Source organism: Echeneis naucrates, chromosome 17 (assembly GCF_900963305.1).
Source record: "Echeneis naucrates chromosome 17, fEcheNa1.1, whole genome shotgun sequence".
NCBI classification, from domain to species: domain Eukaryota; kingdom Metazoa; phylum Chordata; class Actinopteri; order Carangiformes; family Echeneidae; genus Echeneis; species Echeneis naucrates.
The window spans coordinates 18,260,212-18,274,989 of record NC_042527.1 but is presented as its reverse complement, the minus strand read 5'-3'; the positions used below and the strand labels follow the sequence as shown (position 1 = coordinate 18,274,989).

Genomic DNA, 14,778 nt, shown 5'->3' with positions numbered 1-14,778 from the left:
AATCTCTTCTTTATGGGAACTGAAGACTTGTTGACCTTTTTAGTTTCTATGTACAAACTGTACTGCGCTCATCACACGGACTTTCTCTTCACTTTCTCTATTAATAAACTATCTTTCTGTACCCCAGGTCTGCTGATATTCCCCGAAGTTAAAGGTTAAATGTGACTTTTTCTCTCGTTAACCGCGGCTGTAGCTTTGAGACTTGAGGGAAAGTTACAGAAAGCTGGACTCGTTTTAAACTTGCGGTTTAAACACTCGGCTCTGTGGTCACATGGTCGACACAGCGGTGTTTAAAAAGCAGCTTGAGAGTGAATCGCTCAAATGTTTTATTGATCAACATGAAAGACCTGAATCTTGACTTATATGTTCATTTGGGATTTGACTTGAGACTTATTTTACGACCTAAATCGAAGTCAAGTCTCAAATGAATTAAGACTCGACTTTGACCTTTCTTGACAGATTTTGGCTCGACGGTTAAAGTTACTTGTGAACATGTTGAAATCCACTGTGGCTTGCCAACTGAAACTTAGATGGGGCTTTTCTCAAATAATTTGAAACTTGACCTGGATTAGTCTTGTTTTACGTTGACCTCTTTATCTCTTTATACCTAAATCATAAGTGTGTAATGACTCATGACTTCACTTGAATCTGCCCTCACTGACTTTGATTCATGGACCGAACCTTTACGTCATGTACCGGCACTGATACAGAATGACGCTGCTGTAACTTTGCTAACGGACTTTGTCTCCCTACTCCAGCCCCTGAAACTGCATTGTGAGCTCTGCAGTATCGTGTCCAGCTCTGGCCAGATGTTGGGGCAGGGTGCCGGCCCACAGATCGATCGTTCTCCGTGCATCTGGCGGATGAACAACGCGCCGACTCGGGGATTTGAGCACGACGTGGGCCGACAGACCACGTTGAGGGTCGTCTCTCACACCAGCGTCCCCCTGCTGCTGCAAAAGCCCCAGTACTTCTTTGGCCAGGGCAACGACACCATCTACGTGGTGTGGGGCCCGCTAAGAAACATGAGGAAGGACGGGAAGGGCATCGTGTACAACATGCTGCGGCAGGCTGCGGAGAACTATCCTCACGCACGCATTTACGTCACCACGGAAGACAGAATGAACTACTGCGACATGGTCTTCAAGAAGGAGACAGGAAAAGACAGGTGAGACGGGGGATCGGTCTTTGGTGTTTGCTGATCTTCTTTTTGGCACAGAGTCGCTGCACCTCACAGCACACTTCCGATGCATTCCTCTGACAAATTTACCTCTCAGTACTTTGACATTCACTGTTCTGTTCGCCGCTATAATATCGACCTTATCGACGCTGATGGTCTGCTCAATGCTCTGTGCTTCCCTTGTCTCACATTCTCTGTTTCATGAGGAGTAATTAAAGTGAGTTGCCTAACTCTCCCTCTGAAAGGTATCAACACGACCCTGGAGACAATTTTCTAAAAAGAAAGTGTTATGGGAATCCTCAGAGCTATGTGTGGTCTGGGTTATGGACATCAGCCAAACACTGGTCTGGGGAAATCTGGGTAATGAGGTGTTTCTAGAGACTCAAGTAACAGCTGGTCTCACAACTTAGGTGATCCTGCCTGGCAGCTTCTGAATGAGAAAAAATGGCCAACGGTGAAGCATAAAGTCTGCAAGATGGTTGAATTTGTGAAATGTATCATGATTGCCGAACATTTGACACTATTTATGCAACAACTGCACTTAGTAATTTAAAGGCAGACCCACCTGGTTATTATTGTAACAAATCTCCATAGAGAGTCAAAGGTTAATGACTAAGAGGTCCAGTTCCCAGACGGGCCATTGTTTTCAGTGAAGCTCATTTCTCAGACCGGCCTCCACTTTCTCCCGCAGCGCTGCACATTCCTGTCTCACCCGCGTGTCATCAAGACCTCTTTCAACTTTGTAAGAGGATTAACTTGTTGGGTAATAGGCGCAGCATCCATCCCCCATTTTGCCTCCATTGTCTTGCTTTTTTTCATGATGGACGGGTTAACACTGCATTTCATGTAGAGCATCCATGTTCGGCTTGACTCAGCCTTTGCGAAGGTCCGCAAAGCGTGGATAGAGACATGGGATTAGGGAGAGATGCTCAGGGAGAAGAATCTCATTACAGGACATAATGCTCCTGGGTGTGATGCAGCGTTTCAGTCATTACTGATTGGAAACAGAGACCAAACTCAGGATGTAACAATGAACCGCGTCTAATGAATATGTGATGAGCACTGAGAGGATTTTCTATGCGTCTTCGTCTCTGCCTGTTCGTGTTCGCCTCAAACCTAGTTGCAGCTTTTAAATTAGCCTGACAGACAGCTGAAACACGGTATATTTGAAGAGAGAGAGGGAAGGCAGAAACGGTTCTAATTATTTTTCTATTGAGCCCACGCCACACAAACTATGTGCTAGCTATGCAATATAACACAAAATAATAATCAGCCACTTTGTTTTTTTTTTTTTTTTTTTATTAATCCATGCAAGATACATTTATTAATGTCTAAAAGTACTAGAAACACAATGCTCTTCTTTAAATGTACTGTCTGGAGTGGTTCATTTGCCTCCACACTGATATTTAAGTGTGTGCACTCTGGTTGTCATTGGTGTGCTTGCTGCTGGGTGCGAAGGATAATCATCAGCTTGCTGGGGATGGAACAGTGATCGAACACAACTGTAATTATCCGGGTTGCTGTGAGCCGCCTGCAAGAGGCAACACAGGAGCCTCAAATTGCAGATCAGGCGGAACGGGGGCCGGCTGACTGACCGGCCAGTCGACCGAATAACTGTCTGCCAGCTGGTCATTTAAAACCTAATCAATCAAAGGGTTTCGGTCAAAGCTCAGTCGTTTCTCAACGGAGGAATTGACGTGAAACTTTAGGACACTCAGAGATGGAGGGGTCAGAGGAAAGGTCAAAGATGCTGTCCAAGGCCAGGAAACTGCTTAGACCTTTCAGTGCCGTCGCACTTCTGCTTTTTTTATTTATTTATTTATTTTTTGATATATATATATATATATATATATATATAATAAAATTTTCAGTCTTAAATAAAATCAAAACCTGCCTATCATGGGAATGTTTTATGGAACTGAGACACGGACAGTGACTGCTGTTCCACACTGTATTCCTCAAAGGACCTTGAAGAGCTGTACACAGCTGGGAGGAAATTAAAATGGATAGTATGAATAATAAAGGACGGCTCCAGTAACACCTCAGAAAACACACAAACAAGTATTATAAAATCTTTGTCAAGTGCTATAGCAAAGTCAAAGTGTAACCATGAGAATGTGTGTGTAATGCCAGCTCTGCACCACAATATGTACGGAGGTTATTTTTATTTATTTATTTATTTATTTATTTTTAATATTTCTTAATTCTGGGAAATGAAAACAAAATAGATTAAGATTTCTTTATTCAAAGATTCTGTTGGAAAAGAGCTGCCTGGCCAGGGAAACCTCTGCAGTCAAAGACAAAGGTGCAGCTTGACACCTCAAGCTGTCTAAAGTGAAACGTCCTGGAATCAAATCCAGCCGAGGAAATTCGTCCCTCGTCTTCTTCCTCTCTGTTCCCTTCAATCCCGTCGTCCTCCCTCAGTGAGCCGGGCAAAAGAAATAGGATAGAATCCTCAGCAGAAGTGTTGACGACAGTCCTGGATGTAAATGGATATGACAGCTGCTTAAAGGTGTGATACGTGTAATTACGCACTGCAGCTGGACTCTCTGCTATCGGCGCCTCCTCCTGAGCTGCGGTGGCCAGCTGTCAGGCCGTGTTGGTGTGGCCGTGTTAGCGGGGGTAGATAACGGACCGCACCGTGACACAGGACTTAAATCACACTGTCAGTTTACAGCACGGCCGCCTCGGCCTGCGTGGCCCCGGGTCTGCCTCCCAGCCAGCTTCTCCTTCATTGCACGTGCATGCACTTGAGTATTGTGTAGATGGGGACGTGTTCGCTTTCACGGCCGAGACCCCCCGTCTGGTTCTGGTAGGGTGCGTTCATGTGGGAGTTTTATTCATTCCTTAATTAATTTTTGAAGCATGCTGTTCCTCATTATTGAATCAGGATTCTGTTTCCCTTTTGTTTAACCTTTAGAAAGTTCTTCACAACCTTTAAGACCACTGGCCACTGCACAATTTCTAAAACCAAAAAACCAACCGCAATTACTCTTTACATCCATTTTTTTCCCCCCTCTGGCTTTTTCAGAACACTTCAAGAGAGATGGCGGTAATTTATCCCAGAGTTTGACAGTATATTACTGCGAGCGAGTAAAGGATCTTCTCTCTGTTCTGACTTTCTGTTGACTTTTCAGTAAATGTAGCAGAAATTGTCTTTAACTTGTGTGTTTAGTGATTTTGGCAGATGAGCTTTGAAAGATATCTTGAAAGTGAATTCTGATAAACGTTTCAGCCACTATTTTACACTTTGTTTGTTCGCTTTGTTGAATACATACACCTGCTATTTATAAGGGACTGTAGTCATGGACACATGGGACTCCATCAGAAACCTTTAACCTGATCACAATGGAAAATTGGTTAATTATCCTAATTTAACCTCAATTTTCTTTCATTTTTGGGACGCACAAAACTTCCACTTCATGTCGAATGACTGAGCTGTTGTCAATCAAACTAAAGAAAAAGTGAAAAAGCAACCATAGTGCTGGTTATGACTGTGTTTTAATGTTTTGTTAATTGAAAAGAAAATGTCAACAGGCTTTGACAGTTCCGGGGGCAAAAAAAAATTAATCAGGTGGCGCGGTCAATTTATGCATCTATTCAAAATGCCAACGGTAAAGCTTACTCAATTGGCAGTTACATAGCAATTAAGGCCGAGATATGTCGACACTTCTTAAAGTTTGACATAATGAATTATGCTTCCATCAAATGCAGTCATGGGTTATTAAAATATAATTAAAAACCTTTGCAAAAACAGAGAGGGTAGAAAGCGTCACCCCCACATCTCGGCTTCAGCTTTGTACCACGGGAGGTTGATTAGTCCAGAAATCTACACATTGCTGAATCTGATGGAACAAACGCAATCAGGCGTCAAACTGGGATGCCATAAATCCACGTAAAGAGAATTACGGGGGTCGCATCATTCAAACTGCCCCCGCACCACTTCCTCTCTTCCTTTGCTTCAGTGCTTAACCCTCTGAAAGACCATCGGCTTGCAGTGTGGTGTTCTTATGAGCCCATGGGGCACAATTTCCTCTGGCAAATGTTACCCCAAATCGCCAGGCAGCTGGGCTTTCAAGGAGATACAGCAATCACAGCGTGAGGAGCACAGCTGTCCAAATCCTCTCTCAGGCTGGTCTTGAATGTTGGGAGATAATGTCTGTGGCACGCAGAGACGTCAGGGCAGTGGGCTGTGGGCTCCGACCATCACAGGAAGGAAGTGGAGTGAGATCCTGTTTTCCGATGCAGCCAACGTTCAGGAACCTCCGTGATAAGCCGCAGCCCTGCGAGTTAACAGGTGCTACCAGTTGTAAGGTCATCAACCTCAGCTGTGAGAAGAAGGAAGCTGAGATGAATTGGGACAGAGCTATTGATATCACCAAATCACCTCCCGTTCACCTCGTCTCAGTGACCGTCACTGGAAATATCCTGTTAGTTCTTCAGTATGCAGTAGTGACTCTGACAACATGATGTGCAAAAACGTGTAAATGTGAACAGCTTTATTGTGAGTTTGTGTTAAAGTTCTGTGTACTCAAACAGACTAAGAGAGAAGGTAACAGATTGAGAGCTGAAACCGTATCAGGTCATCTGGAGATATGTAGCGACGTGTCCAGCAGGTCCGGCCATATGCCAAATCTGAAAACATAGTTGAATTGTAAATTTAGATGAGCACAATAATTTCTGCCAACGTTAGAACTATTTTGGTTCTCACACATGAAAGAGAATCTTGTTTGTGTTTTTTGCTGCAGTTGTGCGATTGTACGCTCGACTTGCCAGGGCATTATCTCATCAAACTGTTCCCTAACCAATATGTCAATATTAGTTTTGAAATGAACTGGTCATGGAAATAATAAGGTTAAAACACGCAGTGGTGAATGCCCTTTTGTTTTTGTAGACCAACCAGCTCTCACGGCACATGATGTAATTGTAGCTACGCTTTGGCAGAATTGTTAGTCACATCGTCTTTGTGCTTATCCTGCTCACACACCGTTCACCCTCATCCTCATGTTGCTGTAGAATCTGACAAATTCAGCCATTATTCAAAAACACACCTCAGTCTAAAACCTCCACGGGTGACCTTTAATTTCAGGACAATACAGGAGCCACTCAGTGAAAGGTCATCAATTACTTCGTACGTGATGGACAAAGCTCAGAAATGAATAGATATTATTTGTAAAGTGTCTTCACGTCAGATGGGCAACTTTATGGGCTCAAACAGGAAGTGTGACTAAATGCCAGTCGTCTAATCTTAGTAAGTAGTCTGAAGAAATGATTCATCAGGCTGAGCCAGAATAAGTAGAAACAAACAGAAAAATGACACAATCATTTAAATGGTTCGTCGATGCCTCTGGTTAAGTCCCAGTCAGATGCAGGAACTGCTGAAAATGGATATTTCATCTCCACTTTATCTTTAGAGTTGAGTCAGTTAATCATAGATGAACTAAACAGCAGATGCTCCAGGCCCGTGGGCCTCAGAATATGTGGTGAATTTTATTTTGAATTTATTTTATATATATATATTAGGGTGAATGTCAGGGCTGTGTAATCATGCTTCATAATCTCCAGCCGTCCACTTCATCCGACTTAGTTCAACAGCTCGTCTGTGTTGTGATCGCAGAATGATTCTTTTCAATATTTGTGAACGTGAACTGCTCTTCACCAAAATCATGCGCTCCGAATCCCAGACAGCTTTTGTGATGTTGTCGGTTAAAGATGCCTGAAGCTGCTTCACACGGAATGGATCTGCACTGAGGAAAGACCCCCAGAGGGATTTTCCAGGGATGAGGGAGTGTTTGCTGTTTTAAGACTGACAGCGTCTCTGGGGAATAAAAGCCCACATAGATACAAACATCGTCGAAAAAGGCTCTGTTTTACACCTGGTGACCCTAAAAGTTTGAGTTTTGTCGAGTGTCTTTTTCTTTTCTTTTTTTTTTTCTTGTTTTGTTTTTTTTTTTTTTTTCCCCACAGAACTGAATTCATTTCACAGCCTTCAGAGAGACTGGAGGCTGTTTGCTGCCTTAAAAGCAGCTGGAGGCTCGGCCACACGGGGACTTCACGCAGACCGTGCAGCAGTTACAGGCAGCTCGAGGTTTCAGATACCTCTTATGATAATTACATGGGCTTTTTTTTTTGGTCACTTCAGGAAAAATGAAGGACTGTGATTAGCCGCCTACATAACAGAGATGAAGAGCCAGATATTACAGAAATGAATTGGAGTGAAGTGGAGCTTGACTTTTGCATCCTTCTTTTCTTATTTCTTAATTTGACATCTTACAATGTCATTTGTATGTATCTAAACAATCCCAACACAATTGAACTGCTTTGGCACGTCTTTTCCTCTTTCCTTTCATTTCCGTGATCCAGTCTATCGCCTCGTATCTCTTCTCTTAGTGTCTCACTCAGTGACTCTCACACACACACACACACACACACAGTGATTGGCTGAACAGCATCATTTGCTGTAAAAGCCAAAGAAAGCTGTTCCAGTTTAATATAAATGCTCTCTACAGATTACAGGCCCGGATTCAGATGTGATGACGTCTGTCGGTCCAGAACCAGACAGTGTTCTGTCTGTTAGCGGCCATACCGCCCGAAGTTACATTTATTCATGAGGCACTTTTATAGACAAGAGTCACGGTGCTCTGCAGAGACACGAACAATCGAGATCATTACAAAAACAGAACGCAGAGATACGATGAAAGACATAAAAGAGGGCGATACTGAGCCATTTAGGTGCTTCACGGAGCCATAAGCAATTGAAATCAATTAACAGAAGTGCGTTGAAGCACAAGATCAAGGAATGAGAACTAACATTTAATTAGCAACTAGTGTTGGCAATGTGATTTAAAAAAATAAATAAATAAATGTGTATGGGATAACAACACATCACAGCCTCTGGCATTTTTCTGGTCGACTTTTTTGTTGGTTTGTTTCTGGGAGGTCACCATCAGTGAGTTCTCCGGGCTGATGCTGGATCTGCTTTCCAGGAGCAGAGGCTAACAGAGAGGGAAGGCCACTTGTACCCAAGGAAGAGAAAAACAGCACCTATTAAGTTGTCACATTTTCACCCTGAAATCGACTGGCCTTGTTTCAGATAAGGAGGCTGCATCACCCTCACAGATGAGTTTAGGACTTTTACCGAAAGCTGTCTGCTGAGGCCGAAATATCTGCTGGTCGATCAGTAAATCCCTCAAAACTGTTGGACGGCTTGTAAACCGTGATGTTTTATTTTCTATTTGTATACACTGTAAAAAGAAGAGAGATGGAGGTTTTATAGGCGCCTTTGACAGACTGCAGAGTGTCCCACAGAAGTATAACACAGAACTGTTGCTGCAGAGTAAAAAGTGAAATAATGTGTAATTGATCACAGTGACGGCAAAAGTGTTTTGTTAATGTTGATGTTATTGAAGCAAAGAGTGTTACTGTACTTCACAAGTGCTTACTTTCTTCAGCTGGAGGTTTTTTTTTTTTTTTCCTGTCTGTTTAGCGATAACAAAGAGAACGATAACAGTCTCATTTTCTGACAGCTTTGCATGTATACGCTGTCTGTTTCAGTCAGATCGTTGCAGAGAAATCAATTGCACTTAATACATAAACCAAATCTCTCTTCAGAGCGATGAATTCTCTTCTCAGCCAGATTTCATTCTTCGCTGTTCTTTGATGTGTGTATGTATATAAAAGGTTTGTGCTGCGACACCCTGAGATGTTCTAATGTTAAGGGAAGGAAATTGACAGAAAGCAGCGATCATTAAATTTTGCTGATGTGATCTGCAGAGTCGATGTCTCCTCGCTCCACCACTGGGCGCAGCCTTTAGAGGATGCGTGTCTGATACTGTATCTGTAATTGCTTCGTGTATTGGATGTCAAGAAGAAGAAGAAACTGTAGATAGTAGGAATCCTGCCGTTGGCTCACGTAGGAGATTGAAACACAGTGTTTGCACCATCACACATAACTGTAATTTCATGCTTATCCTGACAAGCCGTTTAAAGAGAAAAGAGAGCGGGAGGATTCTGTGTTTCTCGCCACATGGAGCCGTGAATCCCACTGTACACAGCGCCCAAAAACATCAGCACTCTCCATCCCAACCGAGAGCGAGCCGCTCGTCATCGAGCAAGCGTGTAATGACATTACATTTCTGCGTTGAAAGCTTGTAATTGCTGTGAAATTATCTTATTAAGTGAAGCCACTGGAAACCCCTGAAACACAAATAATCGGCCGCTCTCAGCAGCCGTTCAACAGGTCAAAACCGGTCAATTCATAAAAAAATGGGAAGCTATCACAGGTCCTGCTCTCAGGGAGAGGAGCAAAGTGATGACTGAAGGAGAAGGTCAGGCCTCTTAATGATGTAATGATTCACAGAGGAATCAGATCTATTAAATGAAGGGTGTGAATGAACGGTGTGGATATTCAGAAAGTCAAAATCGTTTCATTTGTTCTGGGTTTATTCGCAGTCTGTGTTAAAACCTTGTCGACTATGTTGCGCTGTTTGGTGCTTCCCTCTTTGTGTGTTATCTTATTTACATGATTCCAGCCCTCCATTGAAAAGTGCGTGGACGTCTGTGATTGGTAAACATCTGACGCTCTTTCAGGAAGGATTCCACATTTGTTCCTGTTCGGCTGTATGAGCAGCAGAGACTAGTTACTGGTAAAAGGCTTTACAGATCTGCATTAAGGAACTGGACTAATATTTCCTTCCTGCAGGTCACCGATGACAAAACCACACAGTGACCTCGAAGACGCTCTTATACACATTGTTATAAACCGCAGTGTGTCAAACGCCAAACGGCTGAGTGTTAAGTTTTCGCTTGTGGTGATGAATCTGCACAGAGTTATTTGGTGAAGTGTCGGCTCCCCTCGGCTTTATGGAGCTTTACGCAGCATGAACACGGACATGATGGAGGCTTAAACTGAGACGCTTGTCATTCTCTTTGAAAAGGCTGGTGAGCGGAGCAGAGCGTTTGACGGGAGTCGGTACGGACCAGAAACGGAGGCAAGAAGAAGTGCAAACGCTGCTGAGCGGTGTGGCCAGAAACACCAGTCTTAATGAGTGATGATGTTGTTCTATTATTGCCGAAGCTTTAAGCAAGCAAATGGTTGTGAACAAGTTTGTCATGTCATCCTAAAAGGCAATGCGACGTCAGCATCGTGATTAAGGCTTGTTTTTCTCAGCGCCTGCCGGCCAAGCAGGAGCATCAGTCATAGCAGGTGTAGGACTTGTGACCGGTCTGCTTCGGTCACTTGTGCTTTCTCCTGCACGTGTCTGAGCCAAAAGGAGATGGAGATTGATGGTTTTAAAGTAGCTTGTAAACAAGGAGAAGAAAGGCTCACCTACATGCTGCCGTTCACAAACAAACACACACCCCGCGAGTTAGAGCAAGAGCAACGACGCTCAGGATTGACAAGCGGTAGGGACCCTACTGTGGATGTTTATGCAGTGAGTCATTGTATGTACTCAGACGGGTGTCATGAAAGAGTGTGATTAAAGCAGAAGTCTGTCTGTTCCTGTCGGGACGGCGTATGAACCCTAACCCTAACCTGTTGTGAAACGCCCACAACGTCACAGGTTGTCAGGTGTAGGTCTGAGGTAACTGCAGGTCGGTCAGCGTCTAAAAGGCGGCACGGTGGTACAGCGGTACCACAGGACGTTCTGGGTTTAACATCCAAAAACAAGCTGTAGGTCTGTCCAGGTTGAGCCCCGTCCTCCAACAGCGCTGGCACAAAAATGACGCAATGTCGTCGTCATACAACTTTCCCGAGAAGTCCACATCCTCCGTCGTCCCTCTCAGTTCTTCTACAGGCTGGACGCAAACGAAGGAAGACGTAGACGATAGTTAGCCACAGCTTTAAAGGATAAAACCTCCTGAAACACACACACACAATCCCGCGTCATGAGTCACATAGCAACCAGCCATCTAATAAGCCTCATTAGATTACATGCTTATATGGCTTCAGAAAAATAACGCACTGAGGAGATGGGACTCAGCTGCTAACGCAGAGCTCCACCGTGTCAGATCACGTCTGTGCAGCAGTGTCACCGAGGCAGTTTGCTGCATATTTATGCTTTTCAGAAGAATTTTACTTCACTTATAAACGGCCTATATTGTCCACATTTAGGCAAGAGTTGATAAGAAGAGTCTTTATTGGCCCAGTCGAAGAATTATACGACCGCAGAAGCAGAAAGTAATCGTGTTCAGAAAGAGAAATACGAAAACATGCAGGGGAATATAAAGGTGGTCATTAAGAACCGTAGCAACAACAAACACACCAGTGTAATTGACAATAAAACTGACAGATATGTGTTATACTGATATTTCTGCCTTTGGTTTAGAGATTCTTTTTTTCCCTCTTCTTCTTAAATACATTTCAGTTAGAGCAGAAATGGTTTTTGGACAGCAGAAAAATTAATCGGCAAATATTTCGACAGTTAAGTAATTACTGGAGTTATTTTTCAAGCAAAAATGGCAACAGTTCTCAAATGTGAGAAATGGTGTTTTTTCTTTGCTTGGATTGTTAATCTGACCAAGTGGAACTTTTTAAAGGGGGGTCACCTTGGTCTAGAGAAATTGTGATTTTTTTTTTTTTTTTTAAAGACAGAAATTAATTGTCAGAGTAACAGAGCAAGAAAGTAATTGCCAGTTTCAGCCATTATATCAACACAATGTCCCAGCGAGGCCAACATAAATGCAAAATGAATAACATAAATCATCTGTCTGAAAACTGAAAGAACTGGTATGTGCAGCGTAATGCTAAGTGTAAATATAGAAAGTCATTTGAGTTTGCAGCGATGTTAATGGTCTGTAAATCTCTTTTGTCTCCGCATTAATCTGGTCTGCAAACGGCGGCCATACTCGTGCACAGGAAGTGTTTGGTTTTGTCCAACCCATTGCAGCAAAAAAAAAAAAAAAAAAAGCAATTAATGTGCCTTTGGCTGAGATCCAGCGGTTGGTTCAGGCTGGTGTTTTGTGAGCTTTGTGCGCGTGCTGAAGAGCCGGGTGCTTTACCATGAAGGTGAGAGCCTGAGAGCAGGAGGAGCGCTCCGGTCAGACCTGAGAGTGTTTCACAGCTGTAACATTGCACATTTTCAACACTTGCCCTCCTTCTCCCACTCTGTCTCCCTCCTCCTCTTCTCCCAGGCCGGTGTTTGACATTTTAAATGCAGAAGGTGCTGAATTCTCAGGCCTCGACGTCTCTTAGCTCCTCTCACGCCTTTTGAACGGATGCAATCCCTTCCTCTGATGTTTTGGCCGGCTAAAGACTTCTTCTCTTTACTCACTCTGCTGCAGAATCACACTCAAGTAATCTGTGAAGACGACTAAAACATCAAATGCCTGCTGGCAGAAGCTGAACAGAGAGAGATCTCCTCTGTGTGTCCTGAGGAAGAGGAATGAGTGCCGCCATAAGTCTGGGCTCAGCATCAGCTGTAATGCATCCTGTCACTGATGCTCTGTTATACGTTCGCCTCTAAATTGGATGTGAACTAGTCACTTTAGATTATAGTTGTCCAACTCTGTGTGAAAAGGGAAGCAATCACCTCTTGGCAGCCGTATTAAAATCTACTTGTGAAAATTGCGAAGCCCTCATCTCCCCAAACAGAGCGACGTCGGTTCGAGCGAGTTTCTCAGCCAGCAACAAAACAGCAATCCAGGCGTTTGCTTTGCCTGACAAACAGCTTTTGGGTTGCTCTTCAACCAGCTAACTCCAGTTCACCGCTTCACATCTTTGTTTTCGGGTTGTTGGGTGTTTTGTTTTTTTTTTTTGCATTGACACGCTAATCATAGTAATCCCAGAGAGAGAGAAACTTCCAGTGTGCCCCCCCCCCTCCCTGCCGCCTCCCCTTGTGCATCTGCAGAGCTGTGTGAAATTAGATGGTTTACTTTCTGGTCAGCTTTCAGTGCAGCTCCAGATGATGACTCCAGAGTTGAATGTGAAGTTATATTACAATTTCAGTCTTTAGCAATTCAACTTGGGGCTCGTCGTTTAGAATTTAAAGAAACAAAAACAGTGCTAATCTTGCTGTTGTGGTATTAAAATGTTAAACATAATAGATAACTAAATTCTTATTTTCACTTTAAAGTTTAAAAACATTGTAAATACAAAGAATATTCAGTTGTTTAATGAAAATGTTAAACTAAGTGCACAACATAAAGATTAATAAGATTTAATAAAATTGTCAGGTACAGTGACAGCTTTCTGAGTTTTAATTATATTATTGGATTTACTTTTAAAATTGATTTATCTGTAAGTTATTTTCAACAGACTTTTCTCAGTGAATTCATTAACAGTCAGTAAATTACTTTTTTGTTAAACCAACAGTCCAAATCCCAAATGTTGCTGTCAAGAAAAGTGTGCATTCATATTTTAGAAGCTGGAAGTCAATTATGGTTCAAATGATTTAAAAATCATAAAAAATAACTTTCAGGATTAGCTGATCGGGGAGGGGTTTTGAATTTGTACGCTGAATTAACTTTTGACTTTCACTTTTATCTTTGCGCTGGACTTTGGAGATGCTGATATACGTTGAATTTACGGAATATCCCTCCGAGGATTAATAAAGTATTCCTGATTCTGATTCTGAAGCAGAAACATCTGTGTGTGATGTGACTGAATTATGGACGAGGGAATCGCAGGGACGTAACGGCGTGGAAAATGAATCGAAGGGAGATCTTGGTGTCGTTTTTTTGTGTAAATGTGTCAAATTGCTGAATGTATTACCTGTTAAAGGGAAGAATAATCACTTCATTATTCTGTCTGTCACACCTTTCAGATTTCTGATTTGTGTGCAGCATCATTTACCATCTTCATAATGTGGCGTGATGGACATGAAAATGTAAAATCACGGCAGCGTGTGCGGTAAGCCTCCTGTAAAACCCGGAGCTGCTCCATTGTCGCAACGAGGAGGTTTTGCATATTAAGGTCGTAACACGATTCTTTGTGAGCCACCATAAATCTCCTTTACTGTCGGAGAGGGCACCCGGTGTGGCTTGAAAGCAGCGAGAGCAGTCGGAGAGAGTTTAATAGTACCACGATTATCGGATTTCTGCACAGGATTACTATCTATTCTGAAGCACTCCAAATTGTGTCACCAGAGAGGAGCTGCTTCTCTAAATTATTCAAACACTGCAAGTGAGATTAATTGATTATTGATCTTTAAAATCAATGATAATCAGTATTTTGGTGCGTAACTGCAGCTCTTAGGTCTTTGTGTTGATCTTTGTCCCCGGAGAAATCTCTTAAGTTGGTCCTCATCTATTTTGCTAATCCTCGGTTTTTACTCCCCTGATCTTGGACAGACATCCCATTAACATGTTGAATAGGCTGCAGAGCTTTTCCAGTCTATCACTTTCCCCAGACTGTTTTTCTGCTACCTTTGTTTTGTTTTTTGTTTTTTGTTTTTTTTGTCCTGGAGTCATAAAAATGGCTCACTTACACCAAACCCATTCAGACTTCTGCTCACCTCTTTTGGCCCACCACCATTTGTTATTCTGCCTTTGCGACCAAATAAATCTTCGTAAATGGTTTATGGCTCTTGTGCACAGAGACAGCGGCTGGTGATTGCCACGGTTCTTAGAAAAGGGACCCAAAAGCATGACCCAGGAGG

At 42.9% G+C, this 14,778-nt stretch overlaps 1 protein-coding gene across 2 annotated transcripts in view; it reads left to right on the top strand.

The window, feature by feature from the left end:
• The window catches only part of st6galnac3 (ST6 (alpha-N-acetyl-neuraminyl-2,3-beta-galactosyl-1,3)-N-acetylgalactosaminide alpha-2,6-sialyltransferase 3), a 63,447-nt gene that overhangs the window by 27,509 nt on the left and 21,160 nt on the right, over positions 1 to 14,778 (top strand). For both annotated transcript variants that reach the window (XM_029524664.1, XM_029524665.1), the window contains exon 3: positions 759 to 1,168. In XM_029524664.1, the coding sequence (XP_029380524.1) occupies positions 759 to 1,168 (410 nt within the window). The remainder of the gene's footprint in view (positions 1 to 758; positions 1,169 to 14,778) is intronic.